Below are 22,316 nucleotides of genomic sequence, written 5' to 3'. Positions count from 1 at the left end.
TATGCATTCTATATTGTGATTAATTATAAGTATGTAGTTTTATTATAATTTGAATTTTAATAACTTTTGAATATTCATATTAATACGATTTGATCGGAATATCTTTTAATTGATAGTCAGAAGATAAGTGTCATTGAGAAGGTTCATTTTTCTGGAAAAATACTACATAACTACTAAAATGGATCGCCTTTCTTCAAAGCTCGGGTTTATAGCTAAAATCCTCATGGGCTACTAACTTTTGATTATTTCTTTATAATCATACCAAATTTGGAAAATGGCTACTACTACCCAAATTTTGTAAATTAGCCACATTATCAGACCTTCAATCGAAAGATAATACGTTTTCTTGTGGCAGTAGTGACCAATAAAGTAACCTATGGCGGAAATTTCGAAAAAAAGGGAAATAACTGAAAAACGAAGGGACTTTGTACTAAGATAAAAGTCGATTTTCTGAATGACGTTAGGGTCCCCCATCCACGGTTAAAAGGTTATTCATTATTTACCCGACACCCTGTATATAAGAATTAATTACTTCGACAGAACTACAACAAAGGGATCTGAACTGGCAAAGACAAAACACATTTCTTCTGTATAAATTTCAAACTCCTATAAATAATTTAAAACGATTATTAAAACATTTTTTGTTACTCGATAATGTTGGGAGACTATTCTGTTCGTCCAGGAATATTTATGATGGAGTAAACGAAATAAAACACTAACACATTTTTACAACATACACAGTATGTAATAAGTACGCCATTTAATAAAAACCCGTTAAAGTCTATAATGTGACCTATAATCTCTACCACTAGGAATTCCACCATATTGTCTCATCCTCCTAATGGCCTCCCTCAAATGTTTTGGCTGTATGGGGCCTGTATCGCCTAATTCCTCCATTACATCTAGTCCTAAAATCGTTCATTTTGATAACATGATACAAACAATACAAACACTTTATATTTTAATTATTGAAATCAAAATAGCGAAAAAACTTATAATCGAAGTGTATTTGGTATACCTTCCTCTACTACTTCACCAACAAATACTTTTGCTATGCCAGCCATTGCAATGACAACATTTTGTGATACCGAACAACCAGCAATCGTCTGCATTAAACGTTTAATAGCTGCTTTTGGAAAAGCTGATCTTCTGTACATTTCATACCTATCTAACTGATCTTCAGTAAAATTTGATACTAGAACTCTGAAAATTATTAAACACAATGACTGTAATAGTTAATTTTAGAATACGCTTACACTTACTGCATTTTCTCTCTTTCTTCTTCCTCTAATTCTTTTCTGGATTTTAACTCCTTTTTTTGTCTATGAAGACTTGAATTTAAGCTTTGTGAAGCTTGAGGTAAAATAATGTCTGACCCTAAATCTAATATATCTTCGGCCTTAATATCAACAACTCCGATTGAAAAACTATCATCGTGGCCTAGATGTTCTTCTTTTATTTCTTCTATAGCTAGAACTGCATCTTTCGAATCCTCATCGTCATCCATCTGTTCATCATCTGAATTAGTTGAATTTAATTCATATTTGAGATGCTCTAGAGCTCGGATGTTATTGTGATCTGTTTCCTTATTCAGAATACCTTCCATTTTAGTATTTTATAAATTTCTAAATTACTTAGTATAATTATTCTTTTAGTTGTTACTTTACAAAATCACTAGTGTTACTACTATTATTATTTTCAATTTGTATGTAGATAACGATTAATACAAGATCTATACAATACATACAAACTCGTGTAAAAAAATTAAATATTATTTGAGATCGAGATTGAAATTGTTAGGTTAATGCATGGAGACTAGTCTCCCTGGGTTAATGGTTAAACTGTCATTTGTCAGTAAATCCCATAGTGTGGTTCTATGGTAAGTTCAATGCTTGTAACTTTAGTTCATGATCTTCCATGTGACTTGTGGATGTTTCATCATTGATAACTTCGATGGAAGTCACTTTAAGGTAAGTCAGATTAATTAAATAGTGTAATCCCTAAATATCCATATTCTGGATATTAAACTTTTAGATTGTCTGTTCATGAGAAACCATGAGGGCGGGGTTTAAATCTATTCTATTTGGGAAAATGAACGCCTCTTGTCATGTGTTAATTTTGGAAACAAATAAATTACATTTGCTCTGAGTTAACGCTTTCCATTTTCTTTTCATATTCAATGGTGTATTCGTTAGGCTGATGCGCTATCTGCAGGAGATAATCTGAAGTTTGGCACTAGTTAATTCGTGGCATGTCCGCGGTGAGCGGTAGTGTTGATTTTCAGTCAATATCACGATAAATAGTTTGACAATAATTTTGTTTATTGTCTGAATAATAAACCAAATGTTAACAAAATCCCAACGAAAAATAGCAGAGTTTGTTTAAATTATATCAAAAAACAACATCGTGAGGTAAAACTCGTAAATAAGTAACTAAGTAGTGGTGTGGTGTTTTTTTTCCTATTTCAAACGGGACTAGTTAGTCTTGACTGAACGTTAAAATACTTTCAATTTTTAGTGAATTAAAGTGATACTTTTTACTGAGAATTATGCAGCAGTTTAAGAAATTTATGTAAATTTGCATTCTAAATATGTAAGTACCTTTTTAATTAAGCAGTTCTTCCTCGGTTGGTGGCCTTTTTGTTTGCAGCAACATGTTTTTTTGTTGGAAACTAAACAGTAAATAGCCTAGGAAATGTTATATTTTCACAGTGTTATTAATTATTACTCTTTAAATCCAACAGTTGGTTATAAGTAAATCAAATAATTTTTGTATGAATAATAATAATTGCTGTAGGTATGTACAAAAAAATATTTTTTGTTCTATTGATATCTCTATGGGTCCTTAGTCCATTTCAAATGTATGTTTTAACATATTAAACAGATGCTGTTATTATTATACATTGCAAATTTTATGTGGGTATGATCTACCTAGTCCTACAAAGAAATCTGAAGTTAGCACATAAACAGAGATTTCTCTTTGTTTAAGCTTATCAAGCAATGCAATTTTATCGAATTTAGTTGTTTTTATAGCTTACTGTTGTGTCTATTTGTTTTTTAAAAACCAACAATCGTCACAGTGAAGAATAAATGCAAGTAATCAATAAATCAATTACCTAAAATGTACCTATTATTAATTACATTCTTACGGGTTATTTTGAATTTGAATAAAACATTTCTCGTATATGCCCCTTCAGGATTTTATTTTTTGTTATCTAAAGCCCACTTTCACCAGTTGAGTTGTAATTAATTAGGGTTTAATTTTATACCTACTGAAGGTTGCACCTAAAAAGTTTAACTAGTAGTACCTATCATTTTGTAAGTATATTCATGAGAACTTTATCGAAAGAATTGTTAGATAATAATTCCCAGAATAATAATAGATAAAAAATATGTTTTTCTATTTTGTTAAAAGTAATAGTTTCCAACATAAAGAGTGTATTTTATTTTTTATTTTTAAAAATGATACAGTTGGTTGGCAAAACGTTTTATAAAAACTGGAAAATTTAACCTAGCAATACATAAAAATGTATAGGTAAATCAAAAAATCAATTGGAAAACAAAATTTGCATTTTAAATATAAGTATACAATAGATGAGCAAAGCAACAATTAAAACATGTATTATTTGTGGATTATATCGAAAACTGTTAATCATGTCTGAATGAGATAAGAATATTTTTTTATGTTTTTTGTTTGTTACTCAAATGCGAGTTTTGAGAAAAATACAATTTTTTAGAGATAGATCCTTTTTTTCAACGTTACAAACTTCTTTGCAAACAATGTAAGTAATTAGATGTGTTACTAAATTAAATAGAGACTAACATTAATCATGCTGGTTTAAGTTCAATTAAATTTATATTTTGTGATTTATTTATGAAATTTTCACTGATTTTTTTTGCATAGAGCAGCGAAGGTACCTCGAGACCTTGGAATATTGGATGGGGCTTGTTTTGCCCCAAGTTTCTTGCACTGGCTCCTACTTCAACCACCACCATTACCCCGCTAAATTCAGAAGGTAAGTTTTTTTTAATTATTTTGAGACATTTTAATCCATTTTGAAGAAAGCTTATTTAATTACTAAAAATGTGATACTTTAAACATTTACTTGACTACAAAAAAATGTTACATAAATTGTAACAGCAGAATTGAATTGTTATGTGAATAAACAAGTAAATAAAATAGTCAATGACTTTGGTGACTAATGATTAATCCTCAACAATGAGAGTATATTTAAAGAAAGTACAAATAAAAGTAGAGTGAAAGAGGTGGCTAATGATTTTATAAGGGTTACCTAGTTATAAGAAATGTATTTTAAATATTGCTCAAATTAATTCGTAATGTTACAGAAGCATGGGGTATCTCCAATAAGCACGTAATTTATTTTAATTAGTTTATAACGTGCAATAAAAGTTAAAACGTTTTCTAATAAATTATCGGTACAATCAAGCCCATGATAGGCCACCGGATATCGTCGTATAAAACCTTCTACAAACCCATTAAAAAATTAGATACATTTATTTTTTACAGCCACTTCGTACCGTTTATAAAAAGGATATAAATTTAATTAATCCAATGCCGCACTTATTCATGTCAAATCTGTCGGCACGATTTTGGTATGGCCCTGATTTCAATAGCGTCCCCGTACTGGAGTTATATCTTTGTCTCTCTTTAATTCATATTTAGGTCAAAGTTAAAAGGATTGTACATCGCTGGTTTTATAGATTTATTGCCTCGAGTAAAAAAATTGCATCCCGTGAACCAACATAATAGTGATATTTATTCCTTGTACTTGGAATACAGGTTTACTTATTTTACAAGTATAACCTTGATAAAATGACGACGTTTTGTTAGCCAGGCTATACAAATTATTCTTCTGAAACGTTTCAAGCAACTCTTGTGAGTATTTGGCATTTTGTGTAAAAATTGGAATAAGATACGATATTCCCTGGGTTTCAATATTTGTTTCCATGTTAGACGATATGAAACAACGCAGGTCATTTTCCTGCAATTTACGTCGTTGTTTATTTAAAAGAGTATTATAAAAAGGATCTACTTTTACTGCATATGAACTGATGTCAAGGCAGTTATATTAAATTGTACAAGCATTGTGCATACTTATATAGTCCAGTCGGTATCTGTTTCGGGATGTATGTTTTATATCACTTTTATATAGTAACGCTAATTTTTGTTGGAAATAGTTCTAAATATTATGTAAAATGGTAATTGCGATATGCGCCCGCTGAAAAAGTTGTGCATAATTGTTAGCGCAAAAAAATGTAAAAAAAATTAAAGAGGCGTAGTTTTCTCCCTTCTTTCATGTATAACTCGGAGAATATTGACATTAGAGGAAATAGTCAAAGGAAAAAAGTTTAGTTTTGAGATTCTCTTCAAAATAAAAGTGGTCCGAAATTTGTATGTGCACTGTTGTTGCTGCAATACAGTAAAAAAAAATATTCGTGAAAAAACATGTTTTTTTCATAAATTTATTTCGGACCTTGACTTTAGAGCAGCCATATAAAAGGTATGCCTCTGAGTACTTCATGATAGCAGTATTGCAGAAATTTTTTCATCGAAATCGGCCGGGTAGATTTCGCACAATTCAATTGTCAATTAAGAAAATACAGAATTATACTTATTTTTCAGTTCTCTCTCACGGTAAAACCAATGATTATTTTGAGCTCCCAATTTGTATACTTACCTTTGGAGTCTCAACTATCAATTCCCATTTAAAAATTTTCGATTTTATCCATTTTAGCAACAATTAGAATTTTTTCAAAATTTCTTCGAAAAAATACATATAAACATTTAGAGCTGGAGCTACCGTATTTGCATATTCTTCAAATGTAATTGTAGGATCAAATAGAGGAAGGATTGACGAACAAAATCCACTGATCTTGTGGATACGATGAATCGTCATCGACATATGAAAGCTCAAAGTTGAAGTGAGTTTACGTCAAAACAACGTACTGTCTAATAACAATCAAAAGTGATTTTGATTGTTTGAAGCAAAGACTTTATAACTATGAAAATTTGTTTAAATCGGAAATGTATTTTAACTGGTCTGATGCAAAAAATATTGATACATTTCACAGGAATCGAGCAGAGTCAAATAGTGAAGTCAATCAATTTTTTGTCAGCTTCTACAACAGATAAATAGATGATTTTTTTATGCGCTTTTTAGTTTTTTTTTTACATTTTCTTGCGCTAACAATTATGCACAAGTAATAGCAGATAATTATAAATTAATTTGCAAATATTAAAAAGTAGGAGATACATTTAAAAAACAAGTTTTCCATATCAAGCCAAAAGCAAGCCTAAAACCAAAATTATATATTTTTGTTGATATTATTGTTTAATGAACTATTTTTAATTTGACAAACAAACATTAAAGGATATGCTTTTGTAAACATGAATGAGATAAATATTTTATTGGTTTACTGAGACAGATATTCATCTTTAATCCACATATAACTCTAGGAAAAAGTTTTTGTATATTAATTTATGAAAGAGAAAAAGTATTATCAAAAGATTACATATTTATACTTACAACTCAAAATATATTTGGGAGAATATACATGTTAGATTACCTGCTGTTATTAGATAATTAAATTTATATTGAATGTCTATAAAAATCGATTTTCTAAACATGTAGCACCATTATTTATTTACGTATGAATTTGAAATTTACCATTTTAAGCTATTTATATAATATCCGAATTGACTTTTATATAAAAACCGTTGCTATTATCTCTAATAAGGCCTACATCGGGTATATAATTTAAATACAATAAAAATTTTACCTTCACGACACCATTTTAACTACATAATGTCATATCGGCACAATGACTAAATTATTTTACATAGCTAATATTTTTTTTGATGCACCGGCCAAATAAATATCTAAATTGACATCGGATTGAGAAAACTCGTCCGCTGTTTCAAAATAGACGTTAAGTAATTAAATTCTTTGAGGTGAAATGCAGTATTTTTTAATGCAGGAAAAAAGGATGCATGTCTTGGTCTGTTGGGTAGCAGCAACACCAATTACAGTATTTTATGCCCTGAATACCTCTGCCAATGCGAAATTGAAACGGACAAAGGAATAAATTTAGATCGATTGAAATTCACACTTTCATAACCCAGTTGGATGAGCGAGCGTTTTATAATTTAAAAATTAGGGACGTAGAGAAACTAAGCACACACTGTTTGGAAGAAATTCTAAAGAAAAAGTTTCTAAACGTTGTTTCCAAAAAGTTGATATAATCGGTGTACCACTCGTAAATTGTCAACATTTCATTCATTTATTTTTTTCTAGAAAGAATTTAGTCACAAACACAAGTTTTTAAATGACCTGTTTGTTGGCAACTAATCTTGTTTCATTCAGGACTTGTTTTCTACCGAAAATTCCATCTAATTTGCGCGTAGTCTCAGCTACACGCTCTCCGTACTTGTAATGAATTTCGTATATAAAAGTAAAGTATGTAAACATATCTTATACCTGTTAAGTACCTGATTTCTAAATGATTTTGACCTGCGTTCTAATGTGTTATCTTTTTTCGCACCGAGCTGTATCGTGATCTTCGTTATTCGAAAGAAGGTCAAACGTATGCATTGTGGTTATGGAACAAAATGAATTACAGCACCATTCACGAAAAACAACGGACGCCGTTACCTATAAGTAGTAAGGTTAATATATTGCATGAGAAAATGTAACTGTTTTGCGGTGAATATGTTTTGTTGTTCAAAAACATTGGTACATATCAGTGGGAATAACGACTCATTATGTATGTCGTCGACACCTCCATGTTCATCTAATTGTCCATTTACAGTTATCTAAAGCGGTCAGTATCGCAAAGAAATTGATAGTTACGTAAGATACAGTTTGTATCATCTGTTTTGGGCACTAACCTAGCTTTTATTGCATTTTTAATCCCTAGTGAACGATATGGAAAAAAATCTTTTTACCTAGACACGTGACTGAATAAGATATTTTTTTTTCATTTTCAATATTAACAAATACTTACATATTTACTTTTAATAAAAACAAATGTTATTAATAATAATAATTTTCGTTTCATTTTCTATTGTTAATGTATCTTTGATATTTCTTTCTACTTTTGATTAATTTTGTATTCCTCTGTTTGTGATATCAACAATTTTGAGAATATATATTCTCAATACGATGAGAATAACACTCACTTGAAGTAACTTACAACGCAATATTTAGTGTAGTATTCGCTTTTATTTATTTTATATTACTATTACTCATTTTTTCCTTTATCTGCGAAGGAATTATTAGAATTAACGATTTGATGTGTTTATTACCAATTTTTTTGCTTCGTCTGATATTTTATTACCTTCATAAATTCTAGCATGCTTTATTAAAAATACACTAATAAAGACTTAGCACGAATATACGCATTTTAAGGATAACAAAGCGACGTAAAAAGTAACAACGCTGTAAACATACAGAAGAGTATGTAAAATGCATATTTTAACCAATGCATTTTGTGCATGTTTTATTTCCATTTCTGTGTGTGGTGTGTGCAAATGTGTAGAACTGAATAAGTGGTAATTTACTTGTACTCTAGTCACCGTATTTCTGAAAATGAACGGTGGAATTAATAGCGGTTTTCCGGCGACTGATCAGAAACATATTAATTAGGAATTAAATCCAGTTTCCCGTTGAAGTTGTTTGTTTCAAAATGAACTTAGAGAACAAACCGAAGACTTGATAACGTGGATGAACATTGCCAGCGGTTTTTGAAAAATTCAGATCAGTTCAATGGAACTTTTTAGTAGTGATGTCACATACCCCAAATAATAGACAACCTCATAGTACACATTGTCATGAAGAATTTCTCAATTTTTTTAATAGATCGATTTTCGACCTTATGTACTTTGGACATAAGTGTCAAAGAAATGGCTTCTTTTGTCATGACCTTAAATATTGCGATATTCTGGCAATGTTAGAAATATTTAAGAATTTTCAAATTCCAAGTGACAAACTAATAGAATTATAGAATTTATATATTTAAATTTATAGAACAATATTATTATTTATAGCAATTAATAAATTAAAATTATATCGATGTTACGGAGCATGTGCGTTAAAGATCATTTCGTGTAAGCGAAGTAGCCTCGCAAAAAGTTTATTTAAGGAAAGTTTGGTTATGGTTAAGAGTACGTCTATAATATCCCACTTAAAGAAAAAAACACTATAAACGCCTGAGGCCTATTTTTGTTTAAAAAAAAAAGATTTCCTTCGAGCCGGATTTGAACCAGCGACCTATGGATGTCTACAAATTATATTCCGCTACAGTCCACCGCTCTACCAACTGAGCTATCGAAGGTTGTTAAGTTTGAGACAATTTGGGTTCTTCATTCAGTTTTATTTTGATAAGCTTGATTAGTTTTCTTAGATAACTACAAATATTAAATGTAACGTACCTACTTGTGTTTAATGACAATCGTATGGGCTCATTTGTAATAAAAATCTACATTAAAATTAAAATAACAAGTAATATAATCTTAAACTTTTCATTCTATCCATTAGCTTTTTATTGATATCAACTTTACTGGATTTAATATCAATGTTGTTGAAGAATTGCAAGCTATAATGTCTAGAAATACTAGAAGAATAATTATTGTTCTAATCTCCAAATTATTACCTTTTATTATTTTTTTTATATGTTGTTTAATATGTGAAATCAATTAAGCTGCTTCAGACTATTTTTCAAGATGGATTTAGAGCAGCGATCTACTCTACTAGATTTTACAAAAGTGGCTAACAAAGGATGTGAAAGCGAAGCGATTCGCTGTCAATTAGTTATTGTCTTGTAATTGACCTTTCTAAATACCCGCGAATAATAAATCTGAAAGTACATGTTGATAAATATGCTCCCAGTCACAATGGAGGTAAAAAGAGCTTTGCGTGCTTCATATTAATCATGCATCCCATTTATTGTGCATAAAAAGTTGAAATTATTCCATTTGCGGAGATGGCGTAGGAGTTTTCCCAGAGTTTTTCCACTGTTTGCATTCTTTATTTAGAAAGCTATTAAGGGCAACTGAAAAATTAAGTAGCCAAATGATCTACCACGTTTAATGGATTTGGTTTGTAATGGTAATGTAGTTTCACGTAATTACCTGAAGAAGAGTCAAAGTGTGGCTGTGCAAATGTACCTGTAAAGTTACATTAAGCATGTAATTTTACATTTTTTTGTGTAATTCATCCAAAATGTAAATCACCTAAAGTGTATTTTAAGAAACAGAAAACTACATAGGTTTTTTAGGAAAAAAATCTAGGTATTATTTTGTAACATTTTTAGTTATTATTATTTTGTAATATGAGTGAAAGTAATAAAGGTTCTGAGTGAATTTATTGAGTGAAATTATTGAGTGATTATTTCACTCAATACTGGGCATTTTGATCATTTTACTCATTTGTGATTATATTTAATCTAAAACTGAGTTCTTTCACTCATATATAGTATGTATTTGGAGCACTAAATCAGAGTAAATGTCCTAATTACTGAGTTAGTTTAAATGTATATTAATTTCGAGTAATTTGAATGGCACCGTGAACATGGCACCACTTACATATTACTTCTGTAATCTCGACCACAGTTGATAGCGGCCCGTTAGATGCTCCAGAAAAGCATGATCGCCAGGAGAACAGGCCTTAGCCGGCGAGTCTCAGTTGACGGGTCTCAGCCAGGACAGGAGGAGGCCCCGCGAAGTGAATTAATTTCAACACTGTTATTTTTGCGCTCAATATTTAGTTAATTAAAAACCCAGTCTGAGTCAAAAATGACTCAATAATAGTTAAATTTAAATCATATTAGAATAGAGTTAAAAGTCACTCAATTGATAGGTTGACTGGGATTTGAGTAAAACTCACTCATTTCTGATGCAATAGTTTCACTCAGGTGTACTCATACTAATAGAGTGAAAATTTCCCTCAATCGGGTGTGGACAGAAATTGATACATTATTGAGAAAAATTGAGTGAAATTTGAGTGAAATTTTTTTACACTGCATATATTTTTTTTTTATTAAAACATTGTAATTCCTAGAATATTCCTTGGTTATGAACTTCTAATGTAACTCCCCCCAATAATTTTGTCGACGGTATAACAAAACAAATATGTTTGTTTTTCCACATATCGCTGTCGTAAACCGAGTCGGTGCAATAAAAATGTTTTCGAATTTGGTCCCTCCGTATCAACATATTGTTTATTTTATGACATGGTATAATATAATAAACACGCCTATCGAATTTATTACGTAAACATATGATATTTTACCGGAGTGATGGATTCGTATATCGAGTTAATTAGTGAGAGGATTAATCTGTCGCGTTATATCTCGTGGAAATATTTGCCTAACACCTATAACACAGAAAGAACAAAAAATGTTTGTTGAATTCGATTATAAACTATAACGTAATTCCAAGTTGTATCATTTTTTCCAGGGTAACATTTGAGACAGTGAAGACAGTTATATCCTGATTCTTTAGTTTTTTTTTGTTTCTTTCAAGTTGGATTTAATAAAAAGTATTTCTGGATCAACAAAAATACAGTTCGTACAGTATCTATTTGTTGAAATAGAACTGGAAGAAAAGGATAAGCCAATAAAGTTCTTTTATCGGAACTATTGTAACAATTTACTGCGACAGGGGCGTGCCTTGAAGTTTCCCGCGTTATTTTCGTGGGGGTGAGTTTTCTAGAGGTAATAGTACGTATTTCCCTGAATACGAATCTGAAATTATTTTTTTAAATTAAATATACAGGGTGTCCCTCCACGAACTCCATCGATGAATATCTGGGAAACCGATCGAAGGATTTTTTTGAAATTGTGAAGGTGTGATAAGGACCATGGGGCCTACCAAGCTAAAATATTTTCAAGGTAATCGTGCTTCCGGTTATACCGAAGTTTTTTTTTAATACTACTTTAAAAATACCACAGAAAGTATTTACGGTATTCCAAATTTATGCTATTTTAACAGTAACAAACAAATCACTCTACAAATATCTCACAACTTCAATATGCTCGAGTCAGCTGTACAAATCTTCCAGTCAGTTATTTCGTAAATAAAGATCTCTCAAGTTAGTGATTATCAGATGTACATATTGTGTACCTGGAGATCTATTTAAATTGGATCATAAATCGAACGAATTAACGGTAAATTTGTAGATACGAACGAGATACATCATCTACGATCCGCGGTTCTATTTACAATCTGCTGCTTCGCCATATGGAGCTGGCCAGTGAGTGAGTTTTGTAATAAAATTCACATTTACGAAGCTAAATGGTCTGTTAAAAACGTCGCGTTGCCCATAACGAGCAGTGTCATTTGTCCTGAACGGATGCCCTACAGGAAATATTGCGTGAGCGTTAACGAGCAGAATTCTTCAAAATCTTCCGATTAATGTGTGTGGGGTACTAAAAAAAATATGTCTGTCTAGCCAAATGCATAAAATGATTAAATACAAAAAAAACGAAATATTTTAATTAAATCTTTCACAAAATTAAAAAATATACATGAAACGACCTTATTAATTGGGGTGTTGATAGTAGTAGCAACTCGTTTATGTCTGTATGTCAATTTTGGTTTCAATAAAAAAATGAGGTTTGTGAAATTATAGAACATTACAGTATCGTATTTTTTACAAAAACAGTTTTCAGTTCCATAATATTTTGAAGGAAAATGTGAGTCAATATTGTTTTGTAATGAATCCGTTTGAAAATGAGAAAATGAGGTGGAGGGTCTTCAGAAACATAGAGAATATCAAAATGACCAAAAAATATTTCTTTCCAAATAACCTTTTGTCAGATTTAAATGTAACCCTTCTTGACATGATGGATCTAATTGCATTTTTGCAGAAATAAGAAGAAACATAAGCAGATCTCTTATAAAACATTCTTCAAGTTTTTTAAAGTTTTTTGTATTGATAATGCTTTGTGGAGTCGAGAAACTTTCAGAAAAATTCAGTAAGACATAATTCAGAATAATTATCCCATTCTGTAAATAATAATGACTCTTAAATTTGAATTTCTGTGATTATTTTCATTTGAGGAGAATTAAGTTAGATTAGTCGATGAGAAACCGCTGTTCAGATCTTGCGGAATGAGGAAAATCTAGATAGAATGAATGAGCGAAAGAGCAAATTGATAATTTCAAATATTTCGAATTTTCACCACCAAGAACGGCGGTGACAGCAATTTTAACATTAAGGCGATGTTTCGCATTGTAATAGCTATGTCCTTTCCAAATTTTTGTTTGTGCAACTCTCATGGTTTCGACAATGCCTATGTTTCAGCCACGAAAATTGAATAATTTCAAATATTTCAAATTTTCACCACCAAGAACGGCGGTGACAGCATTTTTAAGTTTTATGGATTTTATTGAATTGACGATGTAACTAATTATAAATTATTTAGATATTTTATTAATACGATGGTGAAATTAAGGATAAATGTTGATTATCATTTAAAAAAACTGACCAAATCATATTTATTTTCTTTGAAAAAAACATCTGCTTTTAATAATATAAATATTTGAGCCACATCCAGTTACAATCGAGATAATGTTTATTTTCTTACAGTTTATGACCATAATATTTGATTTATATCCACGTAAAATTGCTTTCCCAAGATTAAGAAACACTTATCATAGAAACTCCTATATTTAACGGCAGTTCGAATAAATTTGTGTTCAGAGTTAGAATTCCTGGATATATCGTTCCCAAGCGTATATGGGGTGACTTCTATGACGTATGAGCAGCACCGAGCACGCTAGATCATTGATTTTTTAACATTGACCTTAACCCTCGGTGTAATCTTGATTTACAGGTCCGTGAATAGGGGCTATAATTTTTTATTCAGATTTGTCGCATAACATGCATGGATATGACGAATGGACGTATGCAAAAATTGCTAAAATATCAGGGACTGACCCTGGGACAATTTATAAAAGCAACTTAAATTCAACTTTTTGGAATTTTTCATTTTCGATACCTTTGTTTGAATCAATTAGAACCTATATCTGCGATATTAACTTCTAAAATTAATGTTTGGTAGCAAAAAATAACCAAATTAATTAACAAATACCTGGAGCAACAATTTCATGGTCAATCGAATCAGCCTTTGGCACAGATGTTGGTCATTGCATCGACCATTTTTCCAATAAATTTCATCACCATCCATCGATTTTTGCTACAATAACGCGTAATTTTCGAAAACTAATTTTTTACAGTAAACAAATTCGTGAAATATGACTTTATTTTAGGTAATTTAGTTACCACAACATAAAATAACTAATTTTCCGATAGGTCATCTAGATTTTCATGGGCAGTAAAAAAAGTGAAAAACACGTAATTTTGCCTCTTATTTGTAGCCCAGTCATTATAGACATGAAAGAGCCTGTTTCGGGAAAAAAATACTATTAGAAGTTTCTCTGCGGAATATTGTTCGGAAACCTGTTATAAATAAAATATCAAAAAATCAACTCGACACTAGTTGGGAAACTTTGTTTTAACAGTGGTCAAAGTTATGGAAAAGTGGTTTTTTGACTCATGTAAAAAAGCTATTATTCATAGCGAAAAAAAGGTTATCCAAAAAAGGTAGGTATTAAATAAGTCTATAAAATGAAAAAAGTCCGATTAACTTCCGGTAATTTGTTTATGCACAAGAGCTCAAAAATTGTCGAAAATTGCCGTTTTTTTTTCAATTGCTAATAGTTAATGCAATTTTCATCGCAGACACTTGTAATTCAGGATTTTTGAGGCTTTTTACACCCTTAATAAGTGGTAAAAATTTCAGCTCGAAAGCTTCATTGGTTTGGCGTTGGCGGAATTTGTTATCTAAGAAGATGCTATTTTCAATTCATTTTTCCCAAGCTCACAGGCGTTGTAGGGTTTCGATCATTAGTTGTTTTTGTACCTAAATAGTTGTATTGACATAGGCATTTACTGAGAATTTAGTTTTTCAAATTTAATTTGTTTAAAATTGACTGAAAAAATGTTAATATTTATTAAATTGTTAAGATAGGTAATTATTATAAAATAAAATAGTAACCTCTTTACTTTAGTTTTCTTCGAATTTAAAAAAAAATCGTTGTTGTAAGTTGATTAGAAGCTGAGATAATTTTTTTTATTTATTTAATCGCAGTGACCTTAATTATTAATATTAAGAGCCGAAATTTGGAGAGAGTATACATTAAGAGCTATATTTTCATGTCCTACATTAACATTAAGGTGAATTCAACTATTTAATTTCGAAAAAGAAGATAGCGGCGATGCGTTCTATTACTTGGTCTAGCGAACGAGTGGGGAAGGCGAGGCTTAGCATGCGCGCTTAACGATGTAATAAATATTAACATTTTTTCAGTCATTTTTAAACAAATTAAATTTGAAAAATTAAATTATCAGTAAATGCATATGTCAATACAACTATTTAGGTACAAAAACAACTAATGATCGAAACCCTACAACGCCTGTGAGCTTGGGAAAAATGAATTGAAAATAGCATCTTCTTAGATAACAAATTCCGCCAACGCCAAGCTAATGAAGTTTTTGGGCTGAAATTTTTACCACTTATTAAGGGTGCAAAAAGCTTCAAAAATCCTGAATTACAAGTGTCTGCGATGAAAATTGCATTAATTATTAGCAATTGAAAAAAGCGGACAATTTCGACCATTTTTGAGCTCTTGCGCATAAACAAATTATCGGAATTTAATCGGACTTGTCTTATTTTACAGATTTATTTAATACCTACCTTTTTTGTATAAACCTTTTTTCTCTATGAATAACAGTTTTTTTACGCCAGTCGAAAAACCACTTTTCCATAATTTTGACCATTGTTTTAACAAAGTTTCCCAACTAGTCTCGAGTTGATTTTTTGATATTTTGTTTATAACACGTTTCTGAACAATATTCCGCGGATAAACTTCTAATAGTATTTTTTTCCCGAAAAAAAGCTATAATGATTGGCCTATTGCATTTTTTTGATATTATCATTCTACCATCATAAAGTTCAATATTTTTTTTTTCGTTCAAACTCTAAATCCGACTGGACTACAAGGGCATTTCTAAATTACCGATATTGAACGTCAAAGTTGTCAATTTTGTTCTTCCCTTGAGACCAGCGCATTCGCCATAATTGATGTTTTATACCTACTTCAAAATTCTAAAGCTGAACAATCACTAAATACTTAGTTGCGATTACTAATATCATAGAATGGATTGCTTATTTAACACTGCGGTGGTGACACAATGTAAGTGGAACTTTTTGTGAGATAATTGAGACGTAGAAGAAACCAGCAAACTTCTGCGGTTTCTCTTCCTCGTTCTCGCCTGGTCCGCAATAAGCGGACTTCCTTTGTTCAGTTTCGATACGTCTAGATTTTACGTGGCCACCGCAGATCGAAGATTTGATTTATTGAAAGATATCCAATACCCTGCGATATATGTAGAGAAATAAGACACTTTTTGCCCTATTGAAGTGGTTTCTCTGAAACTTACACGATTCATGCGATACCTTTCCAGAGGTCTGTTTTAAAACTTACTGTTTCATAGATAAGTATAAAACAAAAAATAATTAATTAATAATTAGCTGCAGCAACATGCGTTTGAGGCGAATTCAATGGATAAATTTATGTGCCTCCTACATATGAATATTCAAGTAGCTGTTTTAAAATTTAGTAAAAACTAGAAGATTCTAATCAGATTGATAGTCTATGAGTGGACAGACTGAAAGAGTGAGTGGCAAGAGGGAGTTATTTGAACATTTTTTATCCAATTAGAAAATTTCAACTTACTTTTGAGTTTGAAATAGTTATTTTGGCTGTCACTGAAAAAATGTTTACAGCAAACATAGGTTTATTTACCTTGCATTTTCTAACATTCTACGTTAAATTAAAAATTAGTGTTAACAAGAAGAATCAGTACAAAACTACAAGTTGCACTATTCAAAAAACGTCGAAAAAAAGTACATGACATAACGGAATTCGTACACGCTCTTCCCCTGCAATGCATATTCGAGGCAATTTATCGAGCAACTAAATATTGTGATCAATTTCAAGGAAAGGCAGATATCGCGGTGAGCATACAATAACATTTGTTAACAATGACACCTTTTGTGAGATAATTCCTAGTAACTTTTAAAAGAAAAAAAAAAAGGTTAAGGGATGTACAAAAGATGTCGGTTGGATACATTTTTCTGTCCCGTTTGCAATAAATACTTTTAACAGTATTAAAAAATAGTCCCCCTCCTTTCTACGAATTTTCAACCCCTAATGGAAGTTACATGTAAATGGTATCTTCATATTTTCCTGTGGTAGTATAGGATGGATAGTCATCGATATGTACGATGTGGAAATAAAATTTAAAAAAAATTAAGCTGATAGTGTGTGTTTAAAGACTTTTTTGAGGAACTTATGTACTGTTGTCAAAAAGTAAGATTATAGTTTGTTAGGACAACATTCTGACATTTATATTTTTTGTTTCAGGTAAGCAAATGTCTCTCTGAAATATTATGGTGTAATTTGTCGATAGGTGAGTTTCTTATTATTATACACACCGTTCTGTAGAAACTTTTTCTCAATATTGGAGTAGATTTCGTTAAAATTAGTGTCATCCTACATAATAAATTGAAGTACAAAATTGAGAAATATAAAACAAATCGAATGTATTATAAATATTGCATTCAATGTTTGTGTATTTTATTAGTATGAAACATCAAATATGAAATATCTTACTTAGTTTTTATAGTAATATTTTAATGTTGTTTTGTTTTTTTTTTGGTATTTTTGGTCGGTCTTAAGGTTAGATTATACTTATAGGCTATTATCTTAAAACGAACTATGACGTTCAAGATATTTTATTACATGAATCGTTCAAATGGTCATTTTAGATGAAAAAACCTTAGAGTGCCATTAAATTAGAGGGTTGAAATTGAAGATTGAGGTGAAAATGCACTTTTGCAGTTTTTTAAATATAGCACGAAAACGAAGCAAAATTTCGTTGTAGTTCATAGGGAAAATTTTGTAAAGAATTGAATTTCTCATCGAAATGGCTTATTTAAAAAATGTAAGAAAAATTCTATGCAAAAAATCGTTAATAAACTATTAAAAAAAGCAAAAAAATAAGATTTTTATTTATTTTTTTCTTTTTTGACTCTAATTTATATTAAAAACGGCGAAAATCTAAGAAATATTGAAGTTTTGCCGGTTATAACTCAGTCAATATTAGTCCAAAAACTTTTGAAGACGCATCATTTTGAAGGGAATTTCATCGAGTTTTTTTGTACAGCAATTTTCTTTGCATACTTCTATTAAAAAAAAACTAGAGTCAAAAAAGTAAAAAAAAAAACAAAAAATCTTATATTTTACTTTTTTAAATTGTTTATTAACGATTTTTTGCATAAAATTTTTCTTTTAAATTTTTTAAATAAGCCATTTCGATGGGAAATTCAATTCTCTATAAAAATTTTCCTATGAACTATATAGAAATTATGCTTTGTTTTCGTGCTATATTTAAAAAACTGCAAAAGTGTATTTTCACTCCTATCTTCAATTTCAACCCTCTAATTTAATAGCACCCTGCGGTTTTTTAATTTTTAAAGACCCTTCGAACAAGTCATGTGCTGAAAATCCTTGAACGAATCCTTCCTTTTTTGCAGTAAATGAGAATTAAAAGGTATAAGAGTAAACGCGACGAAAATCGAGAAATTGGCGCTAAGTATGAGCGGCCATATACCTGTCAATTCTTATCCTAAGCCTATATACTTGTCTTTACTTAAAAAAAAACTAGAGGCAAAAAAGTAAAAAAAATCAAATAAATCCAATTTTTTGCTTTTTTAAATTGTTTATTAACGATTTTTTGGATAAAATTTTGTTTTTAAAGTTTTTAAGTAAGCCATTTCGATGGGAAATTCAATTCTCTAAATAATTTTTCCTATGAGCTATAGCGAAATTTTGCATCGTTTTCGAGCTACAAAAACTGAAAGGGGTTCATTTTCACCTCTATCACCAATTTCTACCCTCTAATTTAATAGCACTCCGCGTTTTTGTTTCACCTAAAACCAAAGAAAGTTATAGAGTAATAAATGTCTTCTTAAAATATATATTTTTTAACAATTTCGTAAAATAGCACAGGAAACCCTGCTTCCCTTTTCCTGATTCAGTATGGCGCCGTATTTCGGAAGCACCCTGTATTTATCTGTAATTCTAATGAGGTAATACCTACTCAAAACAGCATATCCTATGTTTGCTGAGTTTACATATATTAAGGTCTGTTCTATGGTGTTTGTAGCTCCAAGGCACTATAGTTTACATCAAGGTCGATAAATTTGATTAATTTATAGAGGTTTTTATTGTAACTTAAATTTTATAATAAGCGTAACGAGAAAATACAATTTCCTGTTTTTATTGCCATAATAATTGTGTCTTGTTATATGCTCATTGTTTAATGGATACTTTTTTTATTGAAAATTGGAAAAAATATGTTTTAAAAACATGCGTCATTAAAAAAACGAGTTGTTTATAGGTTTATTACGACAATTTAATTGCCATGTAATATTGTTAAAAAATAAACTTATTTCAGTATATATGCTTATTAATGTTTAACTTTTGCTTTTTTGTGACAATATACAATTCATTTGAGTACAAGAAAGTAAATTCTTTGATTCCTAGTTTAACATGAGTATTTCAAAATTCTTTTTTCTTTTCCATTTGGCCCAACTTGTCTTTGTAAATACAAACATTTTAAAAATGATGTGCAATATATTTCGACAATATTTTCCAATACTTTTTATAGAAGTTCCTGTGTTTGGATGTTTTAGCGATTTATTATAAACGTTAAATAAACCAAATAAAGTATCGTATGGTGATTGTGCACATTTATGGCAAAGTTAGGTGGACTCATTCTATTGATAATTATTTTTTTTTATAATCGACGGTAGCCGGAATGAAGCGGTGGCTTTCTAATTTAGTTGTTATGGTTACATAACCATTATAGAAGGTTATAATTAATAACAATCATTAAAATGTTCGCTTATTAGCCATTCATTACTCGTAAGTGAAGTTACTCTTGTCGTATAATACAAAAAAATATCATTTTATTTTGTAATTTTCGCTATATGTTTATAAAAAACATATCTTCATTTGTTGATAATGATAAGTTATCCCCAAACATTATATAAATTAGGTTATAAAAAACAATGGCATGATAATAAATACCTACGAAATTACATTGATGTATCTATAAATAAATGTATTACATCATATATTTGAGTTTAATCGTGATAAGTCGTATTTACTTACAGAGGCAGAGGAGAGAATCATTGTGAATTTTTAATGGTACCATTTTTATTCTAACCGATAAATTTGACTGCGAATATTACTTATGTAAATAATTCCACGCTTTCAAACATTCTCCGTTCTTTTTTGTCATATTTTTTTGTTGGTAAAATTTCCGGAAAAAGCAGATGTTTTTCAAAACTCTTATTTTATTGGCTTTAAAAAAATGTATTGTACTTATTGATAAGCAATAGGCTTATATTTCTATTCGGTGACCCTTCAAATCAAATCAAATTTTATCGAATTGGATAATGATGGGAGTTATCTTAAAGAAAAATTAAATATTTTGATTTTTGAAGGCCGATAACTTTTTAAGGAAACAAATTGTACCAAAGCAACTCGATCTAAATCGGTTTATTTTTACCCAAGGAAGGTACTGTTGAAGTATGTCACATTATTTATTAAACGCCTAATATACAGGGTGTCGTATGCAAATTGAAATTTGCTTTCAAGCCGTATAAGCATTGTTAGGGTTGCCGTTACTACTTTTAGAAATATTTACAATTTTCTATTTTTGGGACAGTTTTTCTCGCATCAGACTTGTCAAATTGTCCATGACCAGAAACACTTGAAAAATAATTAAAATAACTTGACATTTGTCAAGTTAGTTGCCAGTTTATTGTGTCTGTAATAGTTTTTGCCGAAAATTTAAAAACAAATGTCTAGGGATCCAACCAATTAAATCGGATTAATTCATATAAGCGGCAGTAAAATATTCTCGAGGAGCAAATTCGTTATGCTGCCTTGTACACGTCCACAAACTTTACAGCCTGCTGCTTTGTAGCCGGTGATAATATTTAAGGTCTGGTATGTAGCAGTGTTCCAGGTAGCTCCGCGAGGGTCAATGCTCCGGTACCGGTGGTTTATTACTCCGCCAGCAGATGAGTCTCGGAGACGTAAAAATCTCCTCCGTCGTCACAGGACCCTCTTCACAAAGCACGTACGCCCTTCTTCCAGGAATCTGACGATTTAAGATCCAGGTGTTGGTTTTGTTAGGTGTTTTCGCCGGGATACCCTCGCAGACGTAGTGCGTTAATTGTCATTCAAATGAGCTTGGAGATTTTTTTTATCACTTAACCGTAAAGATTCAATAAAGCGGAGCTCTTTAAAATTGGAAACTGAGGCATAATTTATGAAACTTTGTACGTTGTATTAATTGGCTATTTAAGGAATATATTAGCAATTTGATGATTTTTTGTTTCATTGTCAGCATTTTGTTACCCCACTTAAAAGCGTGTCAAATTAAATTTACGATTTTTGGAACGTCTTTTCAAGATTAAAGTAACTTAAGTTGAACGGGAAAAAATGGTTTTAATTAAAGTTGTAAGACGAAACAAACAAACTCTGAACACAACAAGGAGAAGAATAAATCAATTGCTCGAAGTGTCCTCCATTTTGATAAATACACAAACGAATTCGGTTTTTAAAAGACTGTTCAACATTGATTAGCATGTCTGGCGTAGTTTCTTGAAATTTTTTCAAAAAGAACTGATTATCTCGAAAACAGTAAGTTTTAAACACCATGTACATTTAATAACGTCTACCTAATATTAACCAAGGAATTCAAAAATGCAATAATGTACAGGGTGTTCTATTTAAAATAACAAAGTTATGTAGCGCCCAAGCGAAAAGGAACACCCTGTAAAGCTTAAAATATTTTCTTTACACGCACACATGATTCCAGACAACTTTGATTAAAACAATTTTTTTTATAAATTTTACAGTTGCAGAGTTACAGAAGAATCCCTCTTAGGTGGAACACCCTGTATAAAAAATAGCCCTTCCCAGAAAATCTTAGGGCTCATTCTTAATTGGTCGTCATAGCATTTTTTGGTATAGAAATCGGTCACAGTATTGCATTATTCAACATACTATCACAGAAACGAAAAGATTTTGATGATTTTTAAATATTTTCGCGGTCAGTCAGAATCTCTCGATTGATCAAAATGTGATAC

At 30.6% G+C, this 22,316-nt stretch overlaps 2 protein-coding genes and 1 non-coding gene across 4 annotated transcripts in view; 1 reads left to right on the top strand and 2 right to left on the bottom strand.

Moving 5' to 3' along the window:
- Nucleotides 1-721: 721 nt before the first annotated feature.
- On the bottom strand, nt 722-1,815 carry LOC108909849 (transcription initiation factor TFIID subunit 11). Of its 2 annotated transcripts, none has more exons than XM_018714278.1 (3): nt 1,263-1,815; nt 1,019-1,203; nt 722-908 (listed from the first exon to the last, which is right to left on the bottom strand). In XM_018714278.1, exons 1-3 carry the CDS (start codon nt 1,604-1,606, stop codon nt 775-777), a joined length of 663 nt encoding a protein of 220 aa, XP_018569794.1. In that variant the 5' UTR covers nt 1,607-1,815; the 3' UTR covers nt 722-774. The 2 variants fall into 2 exon arrangements, with proteins under 2 accessions (XP_018569794.1, XP_018569795.1); XM_018714279.1 differs by having other exon boundaries at nt 828-908; nt 1,023-1,203.
- Nucleotides 1,816-2,278: 463 nt separating this feature from the next.
- The window catches only part of LOC108909895 (serine/threonine-protein kinase tricorner), a 120,546-nt gene continuing 100,508 nt past the window's right edge, over nt 2,279-22,316 (top strand). Inside the window, exons 1-2 of the mRNA XM_018714362.1 lie at nt 2,279-2,592; nt 3,904-4,015. The gene's annotated coding sequence lies outside the window, so the exon portion shown is untranslated. The remainder of the gene's footprint in view (nt 2,593-3,903; nt 4,016-22,316) is intronic.
- On the bottom strand, nt 9,262-9,353 carry Trnay-gua. The gene is given in 2 exon segments: nt 9,262-9,297; nt 9,317-9,353. It is a non-coding gene; the product is annotated as a tRNA-Tyr (tRNA).

This window comes from Anoplophora glabripennis, unplaced genomic scaffold (genome assembly GCF_000390285.2).
Source record: "Anoplophora glabripennis isolate ALB-LARVAE unplaced genomic scaffold, Agla_2.0 scaffold28, whole genome shotgun sequence".
Taxonomy (NCBI): domain Eukaryota; kingdom Metazoa; phylum Arthropoda; class Insecta; order Coleoptera; family Cerambycidae; genus Anoplophora; species Anoplophora glabripennis.
The sequence above is the reverse complement of the archived record's forward strand: the minus strand, read 5'-3'. Positions and strand labels throughout refer to the sequence as shown.